This window comes from Rhea americana, unplaced genomic scaffold, assembly GCF_003343005.1.
Source record: "Rhea americana isolate MKP2758 unplaced genomic scaffold, rheAme1 scaffold_151, whole genome shotgun sequence".
NCBI classification, from domain to species: Eukaryota; Metazoa; Chordata; class Aves; order Rheiformes; family Rheidae; genus Rhea; species Rhea americana.
This window is the reverse complement of record NW_028185606.1, coordinates 725,895-745,215: the sequence shown is the minus strand read 5'-3', so window position 1 is coordinate 745,215 and position 19,321 is coordinate 725,895. Positions and strand designations below refer to the sequence as shown.

The 19,321-nt window shown below is 54.6% G+C and overlaps 1 protein-coding gene across 1 annotated transcript in view; it reads right to left on the bottom strand.

Annotated features, from left to right (window-relative positions):
- ASTN1 (astrotactin 1) overlaps window positions 1-19,321 on the bottom strand; it is a 62,062-nt gene that overhangs the window by 16,679 nt on the left and 26,062 nt on the right. The window contains exons 6-16 of the mRNA XM_085299633.1: window positions 19,168-19,317; window positions 18,875-19,042; window positions 18,500-18,584; window positions 10,041-10,115; window positions 7,362-7,499; window positions 6,316-6,466; window positions 4,244-4,410; window positions 3,477-3,671; window positions 3,060-3,187; window positions 741-845; window positions 258-446 (exon numbers count right to left, since the gene is read on the bottom strand). Of these exons, the coding sequence (XP_085155759.1) occupies window positions 258-446; window positions 741-845; window positions 3,060-3,187; window positions 3,477-3,671; window positions 4,244-4,410; window positions 6,316-6,466; window positions 7,362-7,499; window positions 10,041-10,115; window positions 18,500-18,584; window positions 18,875-19,042; window positions 19,168-19,317 (1,551 nt within the window). The remainder of the gene's footprint in view (window positions 1-257; window positions 447-740; window positions 846-3,059; window positions 3,188-3,476; window positions 3,672-4,243; window positions 4,411-6,315; window positions 6,467-7,361; window positions 7,500-10,040; window positions 10,116-18,499; window positions 18,585-18,874; window positions 19,043-19,167; window positions 19,318-19,321) is intronic.

Below are 19,321 nucleotides of genomic sequence, written 5' to 3'. Positions count from 1 at the left end.
GACTAATGCCTGCTGCAGTCCATGGGAGTCCTTCGACCTCTCCAAAGGGCATGTGAGCGGAGTATAAATAAGAAYGAAAAGAGAAGCAGCCCTTACTCTGGGCTGGGCACTTTCCCTGTTACGCCGAGGGCAGCACAGCCCAGCGCGACCCCACTTCGAGCTTCGTGGTGCCCCRTGGCTATGAGCCAGGGAGGAAGCAGGTGCACGGGAGGGGATCTGTGCATGSTGGGAGAGCCTTCCTGCAGATGGGCTCCTACCTTTGCTGATGTCCTCATACTCCAGCCAGAGCTGCCGCTGGACCTGCCTGTTGGGATACCAGATGGAGCAGGACTCCTCAAAGCCGTACATGGCCTCCTGGATGTAGTGGTTGCCAAACTGGTCCAGCAGAGCCACGAAATCTCCACGAGAGGTGGCTCCATCCAGAGAGTGGAGCGCATTGCTGAAAGCTGCAGAGGAGACAGGTGGAGACGCTCAAATCTCAGGGGAGCCCYAGCCCGAGCCCTTGCCACTCCATACACCCCTCGCTTGCAACAGGGAACCAACCTCTGAGCCTGTCGTCTGCCAAAATAAGGCTGTATTTCCTCTTGCCTCCCCTCAGCTCTGAGGAACAGCCATGACAACGCTGCCTTTTCTTTCCCAAGGACCCAACACAGTATTTCAGCAGTGCGACTCCTCAATTCATCCAAATTGTCCCAAAGGTAACTACCACTGCCCCAGTAGCCACAGTCCTGCACCCTTACCCTGGGAGATGGTCAGCTGGTTGAGCCGGACGTGGTACATGACGGACTGCACCTTCCAGTGCTGCAGGAGGGGGTATCCAGACACCTCGCTGAAGTTCACCATCCCTGCCRGAGACACAACACCATGGCTTCAGTACCGCCAGTGCCCAGGCCAGAACTACACCCACAGTGAGTCCCCTCTGCTCTCTGGCCTCAGAGCTACCTTCARTCTACACAGGAGCATTTCACCAGCACCCTCCCGATCTCCTGCAATCTCCAAGCAAAGCTGCCCAGCTCCACCTTGCCTCGGGCAGAGTAATCCACCAGCAGGGTAGGAACAAGCATGCATGTWTGTGTATGTGTGTGTATACCCACGGGGGAAGGTGGTGACGTATTTGGAGAAGGGCTGAAGGTCAGCTGCTCCCTGGCAATTAAAATCACAGCTTTAAAGGAAAGCATCCAGGCTCATTTCTTCTCGCAGTCCCRGGCTCTGCTTCTGAAGCTAAGGAGCTGCCTTCCTCCACTGCCTCCTGCTTCCTTCCCGGAGACTGGTCCAAAGACATGCCCAGGTGTGTTAATTATTTTGCTAATGAGCATGGTGCTTTTTAATGAGCCRTTCATCAGCTGGGCCAGGCCACGTGTCCTGCTGGTGTCAGCGACAGTTGTGTCCCACATGCCTGGACACAGCTAAGGAGGAGGCTGTGGCAGKTGAGGAAATCATGGGCCTCCAAATGCTTGTGCTAAGCTTAGGCAAGGGCTGAACAAGGCCAGAAAGCCTTTGGAAAGGGCCTAGATGTGGGTCAGGACCCTGGTGTTACATGGGGCAGACATGGGGATGGCCACAGCGACTGGTGGCATGGAAGCAGAGAYGCAGGGTAAGGCCAGAAGCTTTCTGGGAAGCTTCCTGGGGCAGAAGGGGGTAAGCTAGCAGATGTGCCAGCTCCAGCATGCACACTAGTATTAACGAGGGCAACTAGCATCTTCTCCAAGCAAAGAGACCCACTCTCTGGCCATTTAATTGTGCACCAGAAATTGTGCTCCAGAAATTCGTGGAGAAGAGGGCTGGTAAGGCCCCTCGGTGGCCACTTAGTCCTGCCCCTGCGAATCAGCCCCAGGAGGTCGGGAGGACGATAAAGCGCATCTCCTCCGTAGCAAGGAACGAAGSTGGAGGATAAGGTGCTGTGCCTTGCAGCGCCTCTCCTGTCGGTGCCGGCTGCTCCTGGCGGCTTTAGAGTGCTGCTCTTCCCTGCAGAGCGTTTATGCGAAACCGGCCCTTCCTTACTCAGCAGCTCTGCCTCTCGTGTATTCACGGCGGTAGCCGGATCTGCTTACTGACAAGCAGAGATTTCACTTCTTCTCTCTCTTTTTTTTTTTTCCTCTTAATCAGCCACAAAGAGCCGGCAGAGCAGGGGAAAATGAATAGCGTAATTTTCCGGCTTCTGCCTCGTTGACATAATTGCCAGCGAAGCTCCAGTCCCACCGACCCCTCCGCAACGCTGAGGCCGTGGCAGCACCGCCTTCGTTACATCGGTGCAACCACGGCAACCACGGCAGCGGGGACGAAAAGCAGGACCTCTTCGAGGTGGGCTTATCCTCTGGACTCGGCATCCTCGGCACCGGCGTGAAGGGTCGAGTCGAGGAGAGCCGGGTCCGAGGGGGGCTCGTTCCCGGGAGGCAGCAGGGAAGGGTTTGTTGGCAACCAATACGCAAGTCTCAGAAACAGGCACCAAGGAAATAAAGGCTATTTAGGAGTGCTGGCAACTTGGTGGGAAAAAGGTAAATCATTTAAGGTTGTCTRGGCATCCAAGAGCCTCATTTCTCAYGGCCTGTAATGCTCTGTTGGGACGAACTGAAATATTTTGGTTTGGTTGTGACAGGTTTTGAATGCTTCGTCACACTGGCAAAGACTTTCTGATTTGGAAATCAAATGAAAGGCATTTGGAAAAAAAATGCCTTGAATAAACAAAAGTCTTTTTATAAATAGCCATTGGATACTTGAGCTTTTATGACACACAATTATTTTATAGCTATTCCTCACTCAGTCTCTCATCCTCTTTCCCGCAAATGGACGATCTGGCAAAAGACAGCCCCATCCAGGCAACGTTACAGACTCCCTCCATTTGCAGTTGACCAAAAACAATGTTGTGGGAAATATATTGCCTTYATCTTACAGGTGAGCCAGGGAGGCTAAAGCCAGATTAGATAAATCAGAYGGGAGCCTGACCTGACTTTTTTGGACTGCTTGGGAAGGCATCTTCCACGAGGGATGAAGGCTGAAGCCAGGTGTGCTGGTGGCAGGGCTGGGGTGAGAGGGCCCCAAATGCCACTGGGCTTACTCACCAGTGAGGAACTCAGGGTCAGGCATGGGGTCCGAGAGCTCTTCTTGGCACTGGTTCTCCAGCGGCACCGTAGCTACCACCAGCCCGTCTGGCAGCTGCTGCTCCAAGCCCCGGGCAAAGTTGTTCTGCCTGGAAATTCATTGCAGAGAGGAAGGCAGGGTTGGAGGAAAGGCAATCCTCCTGGGATCTTCTGATCTGACACGTAACACCCTCCAAAAACCCAGTACAGCCTCAAGCCCACCCTTGGATATACCCTTTACAAGGGCACGTGCTCTCCATGGAAAGCTTCAGGAGCAGGATTGCACACCAGCCTCCTGATGTCCTACCAAGCCTGAAGGACCAGGCAATCTCTTGAGGTTTCAGACAGGACGGTGAGGACTAATCCTGCCAGGGGTCATCTCCCAACATCCCTGCTCACCTGAATGTCCCTTTCAGCACCTGCCCTGCTGCCACCTCTTTCGAGTGGTTGTTGTAGCCGTAGAAGATCTCCCCAAAGAGAGTCTGATTCATGGGCAGCTCTCGGGTCTCCCCACAGTCTCCTCCCTCAGGGCATGACTCTGAGATGAGCTGGCACGATCGCCCATCCATGCCCAGCTTGTAGTCCTCGATGCACCTGGGAACGCAATGAGAGTCCTGCCATCAGGCTGCAGCCCCCAGAACCAGGGACACTGAGCTACCCCACTGGGGACCCCAGGAGTGGAGCAGACCCTGCCTAACATTGGCTGCAAGAGCCACCAGATCCTACGACCTCAGGTACAACTCCTCACCAGCAGCACCTAGCCTCCTCCTCCCGCTTGCTCAGCTGGGCTGTCACCAGTTCAGGAGCCGAGGCTCTGCGGTGCTTGGGAGGCAGCTCTGCTGCTCAACCCCACTCACTTTGCAGCCACATGCCATCTCCAGATGGGTCTGGCACGTGGCAGAGCTGGAGCCAGCCTACTTTGAATTTTGCTTGGGAAGAGGTTACAGTGCAGCAAATCCCGAGCGTAAGTAATGATCTTATTTCACAGCTGGTCGCGTAAGCTCATAAACTTGCACCTGTTTGCCCTCCTCAAGTGAGGAATACAAATGGGCTGCGGAGCCCATCACAGGTTCCTGCTTACAGGTATCCACCTGGTGAGGAAGGAGTGCCCTGTGCTCCTCCAGAACCCCTGCGTGCTGCAGTGGCCAGACCCCTGGGACGCTCACCCACAGAACATGAGGATGTTGTAGAGCAGAGGGTCATCGGGCAGTGGGACCATCTGCTGGAGGCACAGCTGCTCGCAGCCCCCGTTGAAGCCATCCGAGCAATCCACGCCAACATGACGGTCATAACAACCTGTGCCGTCTTTCATGGGGCTTAGTCCCGTCGGGCACTAGCAGAGCAGAGAGCAAGAGGTGAGCCCAGGCTCTGGAGAAAGAGGGCCACAGTGGGGATGAAATATAAAGTAAGCTTCATGGTTAGCAAATAGTCAGGAATTTGCACCGACCTCAGAGGGCCGTGTTTCAGGAAGGCAGCATTGCCCTTACAATAAGAAAMCCATCTACGTCCCCCATCTGCACATTGCACGGAGCCAGTTTGCGTCCGGAGACTCAATTAGCTGCTTCACATTTGGCCTGGCACTATGGGAGCCTGGGGGGACACTGGAGGGATGCCAGAGGCGTATGCGCTGACGCAGCCCAGGAGCTGCCAACCGAGATGGAGGGGAATGGGCGAGTGTGGGGATGGCAGCACATGGCTGCCTGGTCAGAAAACTTTCCTCCTGCCCTAAGGCCACTTTGTGGCCCCTAGGAGCCTAGTCCCACAGGTGGGAGCCCCTGGAGCAAGCCTCRAGCCCACTGCCCCTTCACCCTGCCTCGCACACAACGAGCTGGTTGCACGCAGAGCAGCCTCAACTACGCTCTTTCCTTCCCTGTCCACCACTGCTCACCTCCTGGACCCGGAGTCCTCATCTGCACCCAGCTGCTCAGCCACGTGCACATCTGGGCATATGGGGAGAGGTGTCCTAACGTCTGGGCAAAGGGGTTATTTTCCAGCCCTGGGAGGCAATATGCACCATGCAGAGCTGATTTCAGGGCTCTGCAGTATGGGGCATTGCTCTCTGCAAGGATCAGGGTGGAAATAGGCGCATGAGATGCAACACGACAGAGCAGTGCCAACATACCTACGGGCGGGCAGACACTGCGGGTGAGCCCCAAAGCCCTTGCACCCCAGTGCAGGTGGTCCTGAGCAACGACCTCAGCCTACGGCAGCACACAGCAGCAGGGATACAGCCACGTTCACGTCCCTATTGCCKATACGGTGAATGAAAACCACTGCTGGCAGCAGCCATCTGGGGGAACCCAATTGGCTCCCCCCAGCCCCGCTAGCACATCTGTCTAGGGGCAAACACTTTCCCCATGCAGCCAAACAGCTGCAGCACTGACAGGGAAGTGCGTGAATGATGAGGGACTTCCTGGAGATCTGCTGAAGCAGATGGGCTGCTTTCGCTCGCCTTGGCAGCAGCTCGCATGTGTGCAGCAAGGGCAGGGATGCAGGAGATGCTGCAGCAGYCTAGGCAGAAAACATCTCCTGGTACAAAAACAACCTCAAAACATTATGCCCAAGGCAATGGGAAAAGAGGAAGGAAGCAGGGTTGCATCATCCCCTCGCCACTGACACGGCAGTTTCACATGGAGATGCAGGTTCACAGGCCAAGCCATACAACAGCCACCATGTCTTCCAGGCTGCCCTCCCAGCCCTCAAAAACACTGACCTCCACAGAGGAAGGGGACTTACAACCAATGAACCTTTCCAGCACCGCYCTTTGGCCCCGGAGGGCAATGCCCTGTGTCTCAGCCAGACCCCACGGCAAGTCGGCTGACCACCAGTGCATGCTCTCCTTCCCCTGCGTCTGCCAACACCTCTGTCTTTTCCCCTCCTGTTCTCCCTCTCCTTTTCATGTGCATCTGCTTTCCTCTCTGAGGTCTGTATAACAGCTCCCTCAGCCAGCACCTTCCCTGGCACCAAGGGTCCTTCCCCCTGCTTGTCCCCTCCAAGGGCAGSGGTATGTCAGGAAGCAGGAGCTGAAGCCATCTCCTGTACAACACCAGTGAGATTAAACAGGGAACAAACATTTTGTATTTGTCCCCCAAAATTAGATTTCCACTCCCMACCATGTTAAGGACTGGGCTGACTCGATCCTTCTCGGTTTCATGCTCTGGAAATCTCTGCTAACTCTCACAGCCTTCAAGAAGAAGGCAAGCAAGCACTCTGGGGGTCGCTGGGCAGCAGTACGCACCACACAGCCTGTTGAGTCCAGCTTGCGGTCCGAGATGCAACGGAAGTTCTTGCTGCAGCCCCCATTGTCCCTGGAGCAGTCACGAACAGGGCCAAAGGAATCAAGGAGGACCTCCAGGCTATCAAATGAGGAGGAGGTCATCAGCTCTTCCCTGCGACAAGGAGGAGACAGTCACACCCAGCGCTTTGGCTCTAGGAACCGTTCTGTTTAACCGAAATTAGAAAGTGCTAATGAGAGCACACCCACCCAAGCACAACACATTCACACATGCATTCACACGCAGGTTTGCACCTCCAGTGATACCAGATGGGCAGCTTTTCTCCTTCTGGTGCCAACCTGATGAGCTGGAGTGAGACCTGCACGTGCCACCACCCAACTACTTGCAATGGGAAGGCACTGCACCCACAACCACAACCGTCACGTGCGTTTTCCATGGCCCTGCTYTTCCTCAAGCTGTCAGTAAGCTATGAACCTTACACTAGTCAAGCTTTTAGAGAGACACGCTGTCTACTGAGATGAGTGGAGATATCTCTGAAGGTTCAGCTTTGGAAGGTACGGTGGAGCAGAGCCCAAGGAGGGGCAGATGTTGCCAGATGTACTGATCTCTGCCCATGAAATGTGGGGCTATAGGCTGAGTCAACTGTTAACAATTCCCATGTGCTCTGGGTTGGCCCTCTTGTCCCAGGCACATACCTGGGGTGGTAGCACTGGCATACTTGCTAGAATACCTCTCAATATYAGGCTGCGCTCATATATTGAGATTAAATTCATCATCAGGTTTGGGRCAAGGAAAGGTTTCCCCACTACTTCTCTTCAGCTTTCTGCTTGGAGTAAGGCACAAAAGATTTGGGGTTTGTCCCAAGGCCGTGAGAAGCGCTTCATGGAGCACAACAAAAACAGTCACCCTGGTCTCCAAAGAGCTTGGTCACACAGCAGCAGTGTCACGGAGCCATGCCAAGGCTATGACTTCCCCAGCATCAAACCCTCCTGAGGATCTTGCATGGCCTCTGTGGAGCGCCTCTACTCTATCCCGAGATTGCACCTACCTGACCTCCACTGCATCCTCCATCACCGTCATGTCAGTCTTGCACTTGGCGGAGGGGTTGATAGCCAGCTCAGCCGGTGGGATGACAAAACTCTTGCTCAGCGGCAGCCACATGCCTTCCCCCAGGGTGTAGGTGAACCTGCCAGATAGAGCAAAGAGACCTGCGATGAAAGGGAATGCCAAGCAAGGCAGGGCAGCTAACCAGACCTGGATGTCTTCTAGCTTCCCCACTCCACATACCTCATAGCCCACCCAGAATACTGCACCTGCACCCCTCTTCAGGTGGCTTATCAAACACTTTGGTTTTACATTAGAACAAAAGGTCCCAGCGCAAGTCTGAACAGTCCCGTCCTGCAAACTGAATGGGCTGGTGCAGCCAGCTGGCTCCTTGCTGAGGAATTTTACCCTCCTATGYGGATATCTCTTGGTATTTCTGCCTTTTGTGTCTTTAACGGAGAAAGGAGTTCAGCAGCCGCCTCACGGAGATAGGTGGATGGACAGGACATTTCCACTGCCTTCCTCGTATCAAGAGCCCGGCAGCCACAACAGCGATTCAGGCAGGTGGGAGGRTTCGGCCCCGCTCACACGCGACAGGCATGGGAAGCTGCCATCCATCAGCCCAGCACGCGCTGACAGGGAGCGTGGGGGGGAGGAGGAGGAGGAGGAGGGAGGGACAATGCGGGATAATTCATGTATTTATTCCTCCTTTCARAGGTGTCCAGACCTTCCAGAGTTAGCAGGAGAATAGACAGCAGAAGCAGATGCCTCGCTGCGGCAGGCAGGCGTGGATACCACGCATGGATACCTCTGTGAACCACACAGCCACGGCAGCACAAAGGGACAGGGCTCTTCCAAAGGTTCTTCAATGACCCACTAAAGCATCAGTAAAAAAAAACTCAGGCATTTCCCCTTCCAGTAGGTATCCTCCTATTTCAGAGCCCCAAACTAGCTCTCATCAAGGAGGGAGAGGAGGAACCAGCCCCTGGGAATACATCAACCCATGCCTTTCTGGCTGTGGGTTGGAGCCTTTTGGCCGTGCTCATGTTTCTCCAGGAGGTGGCACAGTACGGCCATGTGCAGCCACCTGAGTCCTCCCAGAGTCCCCAACTAGGGTGAAACAGTCCGGTGTGCTCTCCCTATGCTGGCTGCATGGTCAGGGCTTCTCCAAAGCCTTCCTAGAGGCTACAACTCTTCTCACCCCCAAACCAGATGACTGGGTGATGCCCAATTCTCCTTCCAAACTCGGTGAAGGCAGCCTTGACTTGTGCTGACCCTGTTGCCCACAGATGTATTGCCTTTTGCCACAACCTGCTGGGTTACAGGGAGGCTGCCGAGGGCATCGTGGTAGGTGGGATAAAAACTATCTCACATGGGTGAGGGAGCAGAAAGGTGCCTTGAAGGCTACAGATGTGGAAAAGAGGGTATTGAGGGTTTCAAGAGATCACTGTGCACCATCCGTATGTCCCCAAATCCTGCTAAGTCAACATAAGCCACACTGAGAGATGTGTTTCTAACCTGCAGCAGTACAGACTGTCTCTCTTCCTTGTTCATATCTCTCTAAGCCAAGGCAGCTTTTCCTACCAGCCATGRGAACCCTTTGCAAACATTCACTTAATCAGACATCCCCCCTCTTTGCTCAGCATTTCTTTCTAGGTCATGGTTTTTGGCTATCTGAGGAACCTCAAGGATYTTCACTGCCAATGACATCATCTGCTTGCTAGCTCCATCCCATGGACGAGGCTAGGCTCAAGGGAGTGCAACAGCAGCACTGCAGGGCTGAGGCTGAAGCCTCACCATAAAAACCAGGGAGGAGATGTGCAAAATCAGAGACATCACCAGCAACAGGAAGGGGAAGGAGAAAGATTGCAGCATCCCAGAGGCCCAAATATGGTGGGACGCTGGGACGTGTGCCCCCTTCCATGCATCTTGCATCTCCCCATTGCCACCACGATGGAAGCAAGCCTCCATGCAGATGTCTCCAGCACCTCTGCGGAGCGGGGACATGCAATGTCACTGAGGCCACTCAGTGGTCCAAAGCCCATCAGCTGGTGCATCCTTAGAAGCCACCGTGTCTGGGAAACCAGAAGATGTGCTGCTTGCAGAGCCCTGGAGCCTGGGAGCAAGCCCTGAGTGCTTGCTGCCACCGCCTAGGCTCTTCACCCACTCAAAACACCCCATTTTCCTGCGTGCTTAGGATCTGTGTCCTCCCTCTCACCACCATGGTGTCAGAGCATGTGGATTAGGAGCAGAAATGCTTGTGATGCAAAGAGAAAGGTTGTCCTCTGAGTGCCCCATGATACTCGGGCAGGGCTGCCGCCTTTGTGCTGGCCTCTTTCAGGCCCAGTGCCGAGGTGGATTCGGTGCTCATTCAGCCTGGCTTCTAGGAGACTTCCACCTAAATCACAACTAACCTAAGCAGCACGTCCACGCTCTGACCCTTGGGAAATCAAGACTGAAACATGCCCTTTGGAAAGGGCAATCTCCAAGGGATGCGGCTTGCAAATCGGGGGGAAACTGAGCCCATGGCTAGAGAAACGGGAAGGGGGGAGACTGGAGGCGAAAACCCGTGGCGCAGGGGGGAAGCCCAAGCAAAACGCATCAAACTACTGCTAGGAAGAACACGGCAGGGAAGGGGGCTGCAAGGGCGATGCCAGGAGGGACGAACGGCAGCAACACTTACCGAAAGATCTTATCCGACGGCTGCTCTCCCAGCACCAAGTCGAACCCGCGCTGGAATATGGTGTACGGCCAGGGCCTGCAAGCACAAAGCAAAGGCAATCRTACTGCTCTCATGCTTGTGCTGCTGCCCACCGGCCAAAACGCTTCCCAGGCTCAGCCCCRAGCCCCGAGCTCAGGCAGGCGGCGCCGGAGCGAGCAGAGCGCCGCGAGACCCACGTTGCGCTCGACGCGCGCGGACACGTTTCCCTAAAATATAACACGCAAGCGGCAGTAGGACATACTCCAGACCGCTCTTGCACCCGGGATCTGTAAGCCACACGCACCTCTGTACGTGCCGGTACCACCCACCCGGCTCCCGTTTTAGGGATCTGCGTCACATCTATCAAAGCGCAAAAAGAAGAAAAAGGCAACTGCAACGTTTCTCTTCCACGCTTTCGAAAGGGAGCCTCGCGGTTTGGGGATGCTGTTTCACCACCAGACTGCATTCCCTTACCTCTCACTGTTTTTTGGAGGGGAGGGTGCTAATCCAAAAATAACCAAAGTATTTCTCTCCTTTTGCCTCAGAAATGGGGAATTTTCCCCTGGAGGTCAGTAAAAAATAAATGTTTGTTTATTTACATATTCCAGGACTGCAGTTTGCCTCATGAGCTGCAATGCCCGGCAGTTGCAGAGCTGTAATGCCTGGGTGATAGGACGGCGCCTTTCCCTTGAGGCCAGAAAGTGGAGCACAGCATCAGCTTTCAGGGCTGCGTGGTGATGGTCATACATCCAGCAGCGAGGATGCTAAAGGAGGAGGTTCCCTCTCTCAGATCCGACAGCCTAAATACCAACGGCTCCAGGATTTTCAGCTTACGAAGATGCATCACTTTGCAAACTGCTCTAAAAGACAAACTGGGAGTCTGGAGCAAAGTAGGAGGTTGGAGAGCTGATGGGTCCCGTCTTCTCCACCCGCCCTGCCCTACATAGCACAGAGCTGCGTAGCAATGCAATCTAGAGCCTCGTGCATCTTCGGCGCGATGCACGCTGACGCCCACCTGAGGGTATCTGCTACCACACGCTGCCCACAGAAAACAAACTGCAAACCAGAAATGCGATCTAGCTGCCCCTGCGCAGCTGAGGGCTGAGCTCACCGGGGCATCGATATCCAGGGACACGATACTCTGCAACCTGCTGGCGTCCAGCTGCAGCATTTTCAAAAARATATCGAGGAACTGGAGAGAATTCGGGGAACACTGTGAAACACAATGCAAATGCGAAGCCCTTCGCCCCCTCCAATCCTGAACCCTCAAACTCCGAATCCCATTTGCAAGAGGAAAGATCAGAGCTGGGGAGAGAAAGAAATTTCCATCCCATCGTATTGTTGCCTTTAAGAACACATTGCCGAGCGAGAAAGGCGAGAAGAGGCTTCCCTGCACGGSGCAAGGTAAGTACCCTGCTGTCCGCAAGGCCGAGGATTTTCTTGGGAGGCAATTGCAGCTCTCCTGCACAAGCATTTTAATTTCTAATCCAAAGTTATTTCAGCAAGGACAAAATAAAAATCCCGATTGCAGGATTACAGGGCCCCACCTAATTTCCTCGCTGGGACACAGTGCCACCTTTCTGTCCAGTCGGCCAGAAGTGGAGGATTACATTCAGCCCCCCGACCGGATTGTCTTGAAAGAGGTCAGCTTCGGAAGGGAAGTGGTGCGCTCCTTGCGTCTCACCAGTACCGCGAATGCTTCACGTCTCCACCTCTCAACCCTCCTGCCGATGGGCTTTGCTCTTGCTTCTCAGGAGCGCACCAGGCAGGGAACAAAAGTAGAGGCAAAGTATTGCTCCTCGTCGACTCAGGCAGAGGAACTGTTACGAGAGCTGCACTTTCCTTCCAGAAGTCAGCCCTGGGGAAGGCRCTGCAACGACACGGAGGAAAGGCGGACTTCTCTGCTCAGCCACAAACAGGCAGATCTGGCAGCCTGCGGATGCTGACATGTCCGTGCCACGCAGCCGGTGGGATCTCGCCTGCCTGGGAGGCGTAAATCAGCGCCCAGACCGCCTTGCATCCCTCTGAGCCGCAGCTTCCCACCGGTGCTAAAATTAGTGCAATGCTGGTTTTAAGCCTGGAAACAGGTTTCCAGTGTTAAGTGCCCTAGGAAGAGCCCCTGGGGAGATTGCTGCGTGATCTTCCCAGCCAGCCCCACTTGGTACCTACTCTGCATCAAAAGGRCCCATAAAAACAAAGGTTGCACTAGGCATTGCTCAGCCTTTAGCTGCACGACTACGTGGCGTGGGATTTCGAAGGGGCTCCGGAGGGGAGCCTGGCCTGGCCCCGCTGAGTCCCAGAGGGATGCGGGTGTCAAATTCCCTTTGGCACTTTGACAAGTTTGGGAAAAGGCCCCAGGAAGGGAAGGCAGAAGCTAACCTTAAAACCCAAGCAGAGCATTTAAAAAAAGGAAGATGCTCAGCCCCAGCCCCTGGAGGAAGCCCTGGGATGTTCTCAGCAGAAGACTTCCAGCTCAGTGAGAGGTACTTGCCCATCCTCATCTCTGAAGTTCTTCAGCAGCTCGGCACTGACTGTTGTGCCCGTGCAGAAAAAAAGGCACCTTTTCTTGTTTGCTTGTGCCTTTTGCCTCAGAGGTTTCCTCTCCCCATGCACGTCTCACTTCCGCGATCGCTGCCTTTTGCCCCCTGTGGGTCTGCCACTCTGTTTCATCCCCTCTTTCTTCTCCCATCCGTGCAAGCGTGTGCCTCTGCATCTGTCTCCGTCCCCACGCTCTGTGATCACCAGAGGCGCCTCGCTGCTCTGTTTTTGTTGCTCTTGGCGGGTACTTTGGTTGCATGCTCTTTAGAGCTCACAAAAGAAACAGAGACTGATCAGAAGCAGCTCTGCGTCTGATCAGATTGGATTAAATGGGCTAGAAATGACAGCTCGCATCTCCTTGCAAGCCTTGGCATGCAGGTAGACATCTGAAATACAAAATGGGGAGTCAGTAGAGCAGATCAGAACCAACCAAGTTCACCAAATTCAGCGAGTGAGTTCCTGCAACCAAAGCTCTGCCAGTGCCTCCCCAGGATAACCTTCAGGCCTCTTTGCTTTTTCCAGCTGGACTGTCATCTGTGCTTTGCTCCAGTTCTGAGCTTGAGTGGAAATTTCCAAAATAACTGCTAGGCCGTCTGGACTCGGTGCTGTTTATGATGCTCTAATCTGCCTCTCTAATGCTCTAATTTACCTTTCTGAGAGCCTGGCAATGCTCAAACTGCAGCCTAAAGGGGCAGAGACCAAACTAGCTCCCAGTGTCAAGACCGACACTTCTGCTCCTGACTTACTGCAAAGAGTTTTCTCCAATCAAAAAAAACCAGAGGGGATGAGGAATCACAGCATGGAGTCCATGGAAAGGTGAGATAACCACGAGCTATCACAGCTTCCAAGGGATCTGTCAGGAAGACCAGAGGGTCTGCAGGAGAGGAAGGTTTGGAGATGGCATTAAGAAGTCACTGCATGTGATTGTGGCTAAAATGTCATTGGAGAAGAAGAAGGCTGCTATTAAGCTCTGTAAATAGCTCACTAAACAAGTCATCTGYTTCTTTGAGCTGTCTAGGGCTCCCCCCCAAGCCAGCAGCCCAAGAACYGCTGAGCTGAGCCATGTCCAGTTGAACCGCCACTGGCATGAGTAAGGTACCAGCCTCAAGTATATACTTAAAATGAATGGTGTGACAGTTTTAACTTCTCAAAAGTGGACAACAGGCAGAACTACCAGTTAGACCACTGCAAGGTCAATGCACTATCCATGGCCCCTTCATTGGCAACAGTGGATTTCAGGTGCAGAACAAGAGGGCAAGAAATGTCCCTCCAGCATATGTGGCTCTCTCCTCTGCCCAATGGYCTTCTCCCTATGAGAGGAGGAAGACCAAAGAATAACGGTCTAATTCAGGCAGAATTTAGGCAGGAAAGAGAGAAGATGGGACATCAGCAAGGAGCAGGCACCACCAGTGCCCAGAGCTGCTGGTTGATCTCGCCCAGCAGTGCCCCGTCCCAACTGCTTCACGGGAACCGGCTACCGGCCCCATTTCTGCTCCTCTTCTGTCTTTGCTCTGCCTTGCAGCATCTTCACTTGAGCTTCAGCTGTCTGCGCCTTTTCACTTCCYGTCTCCCCACCCCCCTGCCATCCTTCCCAGCCAGCTCTTTATTAAAAATGCTAATGCCAACACTTTCTCCCTGGGTTGCCTGTAAATCTGCGAGGAGAATGGGGCGGGGAGGAGGAGGCGGATGGGTGGTTTGGTGAAAGGATCTGAAAGAAAAAGAAGCTTTTTATCTGGCCGTCCTTCAATCTCGCAAAGCCGAGGCACACAGCAGGGGATGGAAAGAGGCAGATAAAAAAAAAAGACAGAAAGAAAAAGGGGGAGGGGGAAGAGAGAGAGGGGAGGGAAAGAACTAAAGCAGGGAAAGTGCTGTCCTTGTAACTTTGGCTGGAATCACGCGTCCCCAGTTCCTCTGTTTCCTCCACAGGGCTGGAGCATCTAAGGGTGCATGCGATGGTGGCTGCATGCACAGCCAGCAGAAGGGACCCAGAGAAGAAGCGAGTGGAGGAATAGAAAAGGAGAGAAGTTGCACAGTGGGAAAGAGAGGCAGCTGAGACGGGCACAAGTATGGACTATCAAACCAGTTCAGGTAGGGCATGTTACACCAGTTTAGGTCCTGGAACTGGTTACTTGAGAGCAGCCTAGATGCTCAGGGAGACCTGTGAGGGCATGAAAAAAGACCCCAAGCCTCTGGGATGGAGAAAAGGGTCGCTTTCCCACGTACTTCTCAGCCCCTGCTGGTACCCACCCACCTCCCTTGGGTGTCCTTGGTCCCATCTCTAGGACCCGTTGCTGACCTCCACGGCCCAAACCCCACCCTTGACAGGCTCAGCAGAGGTACTGCTCTCTCAGACCCATAAAAAACAAGTTTAGTTGTATACCCTGTCTTCCTCTWATCCCCTGCCAGAAGAAATTAGAGCTGGCTATGCAGCTCAGCCTACTGGAGACCACCACCAAGTCCGTCCTTCCCCTATCCCGCAAGACTGCTCACACTGTGCAACAACGGCAAATCCGACTGAAGACTCGCAATGCYGGAGAGCACTGGTACCAAAAGAGGCACAACGAGAAAGACCCCTGAAACGTAGACCACCTTAAATGCCTACCCCAGGGTGTCTTAAAAGTGCGCCCAGGCAAGAACATCACTTGGGAATGAAAAAGTCACGGGCAATTGCATGATGAGTCTATGGGGCGAGATGAAGAAGTACAAATGAGGACAGGTAGCAGATGGATTATTAACTGAAGGCAGAATTAGCTGATTTGCTTTTGGTAGAGTCACACCATGAAGGAACCGCGGGAATTAGATTTCATTAGCAATGGCCAGGCTGAATTGCTGAAAACGGCTTCCTACCTGAGAAATTTCAGCTGCCTTTCCATTCTTTCCCTAATTAAAAATGCGTATCAAAGGATAAAGACAGACTGTGAAGAAACAAACAGCACAAGCCAGATTTGTCTAAAACAGCTGAAGAGCAGCACACAAAAGTAGATAATCAAATGTATCTGCTAAACATGATCAAAAAGACTATTTTTGAAAAACCGATGATGATTTAGGGATTGGATGTGTTAAGTAAAAGATGTATCACAGTGATATGGATCTCAGCGTGGTACCCAAAATACACACAACACATAAAAGCTCACTGCCGTTGCAAATAAAGTTCAAAGATGAGCTTGCCTTTATGACCAAAATTAGATGCTGCCGAGACACTGAGTCAATTCCTAATCACTGTAAATAAAAACAAACCAGTCAGAAACGTATCTCAATCCAAAGGGTTGAAATGACTTTTCAGATAAAGCCACCACTCTATCAAAACAAAAGAGGTCATACCTGGACAGCGAAACATCGCTTCCCAGCACGTTGAGGGATTTGGCAAGCCACCCCAAAGGCAAAGCCCCCAAATTCTGCCTTAATGACCTCCCTTGTGCTAAGGGCTGCGTCTGTGCGACTTCCCCCAGGGACCGACTCACCACCTGCATAGTTTCAAAGACCTGTGTTACTAATCATTACAGCACACAGCTCCAATATTGGAGGGTTTAAGAATGCACTAGACAAATATCTCTCAGAAATGGTTCAGACATGATCGATCTTGCCTTGGGACAGGCTGGACAGAGCAGCTGATTTCAAAATATCTCTTTTTTTAATGAGCCTATGGGCAATTTTGTCAGGTTAGAGCTGCAAATGAGCCAATGAACACAACAAAAGATTGTGTGCCCTCCAGCATCAGAGAAGGCCACCAAAAGACCTTCTCCAAAGTCTCCTCCAAAAAACACAGATACCAGGTTGAGTAAGACAAGCTAAAGGCATGCAAGCTCTGACAAGTAAGTTCTGTTGTGCCAAAGTGAGGCAGAAGTCCTCGTAGAAATGACTTTGCAGAGACTGTGACGGGGCACATTAAGATGTTTACACAGCTCGTCCTCAAATGGTGGCAGAGAGTGACCTGCTTCCCATGCACAGATCCAATGGCACGTGCTTCCTGACCAGCAACCTCAGTGCAAATGAAATCTTCTCAGGGTGGAAATAACCAACGACTCAGTTGTTCAGCTGAAGCTGTCTGAGACTCACTAGGGGAGGCTGGATGGGGCAGAAGAGACCTTAAAYGCTGTATGACCCTCCTTAGGAATTGCTGCGCAGAGCGGGCATGGATCACAGTGCAGTAAAAAAAAATTTTCATTAAACATGAAAATGGCCCCGGCACTGAGATTCCCAGCGTGGACATGCTTTCAAGAGTCCCTATAAATAGTGAAAGCTGCAAGCAGGGAAGACTGCACTAAGTATGAATTTCAGCTCCTACCATGTTCTGAAACAAAATATGACAAGTTCAAGGAAGAAACACAAAATGACCCCAGTTTCAAACAGCTGGAGTGAGCAACTCTCAAAGCGCAGCTGATGAAAAAGCCCAGATACTGCTGAGCATCTAAGATTTATTGAGAGCTCAGAGAAGGCCAGCGGGATTTTCAATGGCACCTGCATGATCCAGGGCTACACATCATCCACGGGGGCGGGGGAGAAAAGAGAGGCTCTGCCAGGTTCCTCTGCCCCGAACAGAAGCGTACGTTGGAAACGCTGCACGTAATTTGTGATGAACGGCTGGACACTTAAGTATATAAGAAGAGACCCAAGACGACATATATTCCAGCCAGATACGAGCATTACCGCAGGAAAAGGGGGCAGAGAAGAATGWATACAGCAAGAATGATAATACAAAAACCTCGTAGAAAAACCCCCAAGGTCCTTGGGTCCTATTTATCCGAGCAACGATGAAGCTCTGCTTGAATTAAGCAGGGCAGACGAGTCCTGATCAAAGGGCCGTTACTCTTTCTCCTCCCGAGCAGAGGTGCCGCACGCCACCCGGGCGCTTGCCGCGGGACCCTCGATGAGCTCGTTACGGAGAGCAGACCGCACGCCGAGGGGCCACGCGCTTCGCAAACGCTTCAACCGTGGATGCAACAGTCACCCGACATCACCTCTCGCGACGCGGTGGACCAGGGCGCGGGAGCAGGGCGGCATCCAAGCCAGAGGGCCAGCGAGCTTCCGCTGACCCGCTACGAGGTATCGCCGAGCTCAACACCAAGCCCCTGCGAGGAGGGACATCCCACTCCCGCCGCCTCAGCCCTCGTTACACGATGCCGCTCGTTAGCGGGAGCAATGGGGGAGCAAAGCTGGGGAGCGCTGGGTCCTTGTGGGGCTTCAGCTCTGGATAGAGCTGCCACCACGGGTCCGTATTTTCCCATCCAGGCAGGATGGGGAAATCCTCGGGGCAGATTCGGGGTCCCGTCCACGTYGCCCCGTCCCCGGCGCCGCTCCGGGCGCCCGAAACGACGGCCGCCCCGTTCGYGCCACCGAGCCGCGCTCCCTCGGCCGGCGCGCGGCATCGCGTGTCAGTGCTAAGCGGGCTCCAAAACGAAAGGCTCGGAGAAGGGTTTGGCGACGGGGGAGGAAGGAGGCTTTTCTGCGGGGAGGGTCCTCCGCGCCCGCGCTCGGGACGCGGGGCTGAGCTGGGGCAGCGCCGGCCACGTGCCTGGCCGCGGCCCCCGCTCCGCGCCGCTCCTCCCCGCCGGCTCGCGCGAGGGGCCGAGRACCCGCCGAGCTCCGCCGGCGCGGCTTTGCCTGGTTTGCCCTTTCTGGCAAAGCGACACRTCTCCCATCCAAACCTGAGACACCGCAAAGCGCAGGCTGCCGAGGAGAGCTCCCAGAAGGGCAGAGAAGCAGCCCCCATCCTCCTGGGGGAGGGGGCGCGTTTACCCTGAAACTTAATGATGGTCTCCTCCACGTCAACGCTCCTCAGCGCCGATTATTTCTAACCGCAACACTCCTCTYCTCTCGCGGGCACGCTGCTCTCTAAACCCACCCGCCTCCCCGCCAGCAAGCAGCTCCGACAACCCCGCGGCGGCAGCAGCGCCCGGACCTACCCCTGGTTCGTTCCCCACTCGTTCCGGATGCAGAGATGCTTGTGCACGGGGTCCTTCATGTAACCTTCGTAGCAAAGGCATTCGCCTGCGGAGCGACAGGGGGGCGCGTGAGGGGGACGGGCCCCGGCGGGCGCCGAGGCTTTCCCGGTGCTCTCCTGGCAAATTCGGCCAGCGGCGGCCCGGGGCGCCTGGCGCCAGCACGGCCCCCGCTGCACTCCCCGCCTCCGGCGTCCCTGCGGCAGAGGCACCACCGCGAGGAGGGGCCAAGGCGCAAAAAGTCTTCCCTCTTCCCCCCCCCCCGCGTCACTGGGGCCGGCGCTGAGCCCCTCCTGCATTTAAATCGCCTCGCCCCCCCCGAAACGTGCTCCCGCTTACCGGTCTCGGGGTCGCACTGGTGCTCGCAGGGGTCGAGGAGGCGCCGGGCGCAGAGGTCCAGGGCCCAGGGCCCGCTGGAGTTCTGCTGCGAGAAGAGCACCACCTGCGCCGGGTTGAGCCAGTCGCTGGCGTCCAGCTGGCTCCCCTCCAGCAGGATGAACCGGCTCCCTGCCGGGGCGGGAGGCCGATGGAAAAACAAACCAACAAACCGGGGACGGGGACCCGCCGCTGCCCGTCCGCGCCGGCGTCCCCGCGGGCGAGGGGCGCGGGAGCGGGGCGCCCGCTCTGCTCACCGTCGGCGATCAGGTGCTCGGGCACGTGCAGGGTGATCTTGACGACCAGCGGGCAGCTCATGTGGGACGAGCACACCAGGCTGATGACGCAGCTCGTCACGCTGATGAGGGTCAGCGTGGTCTTGTTCACGGGACTCCTGGGCGAGCCCACTGG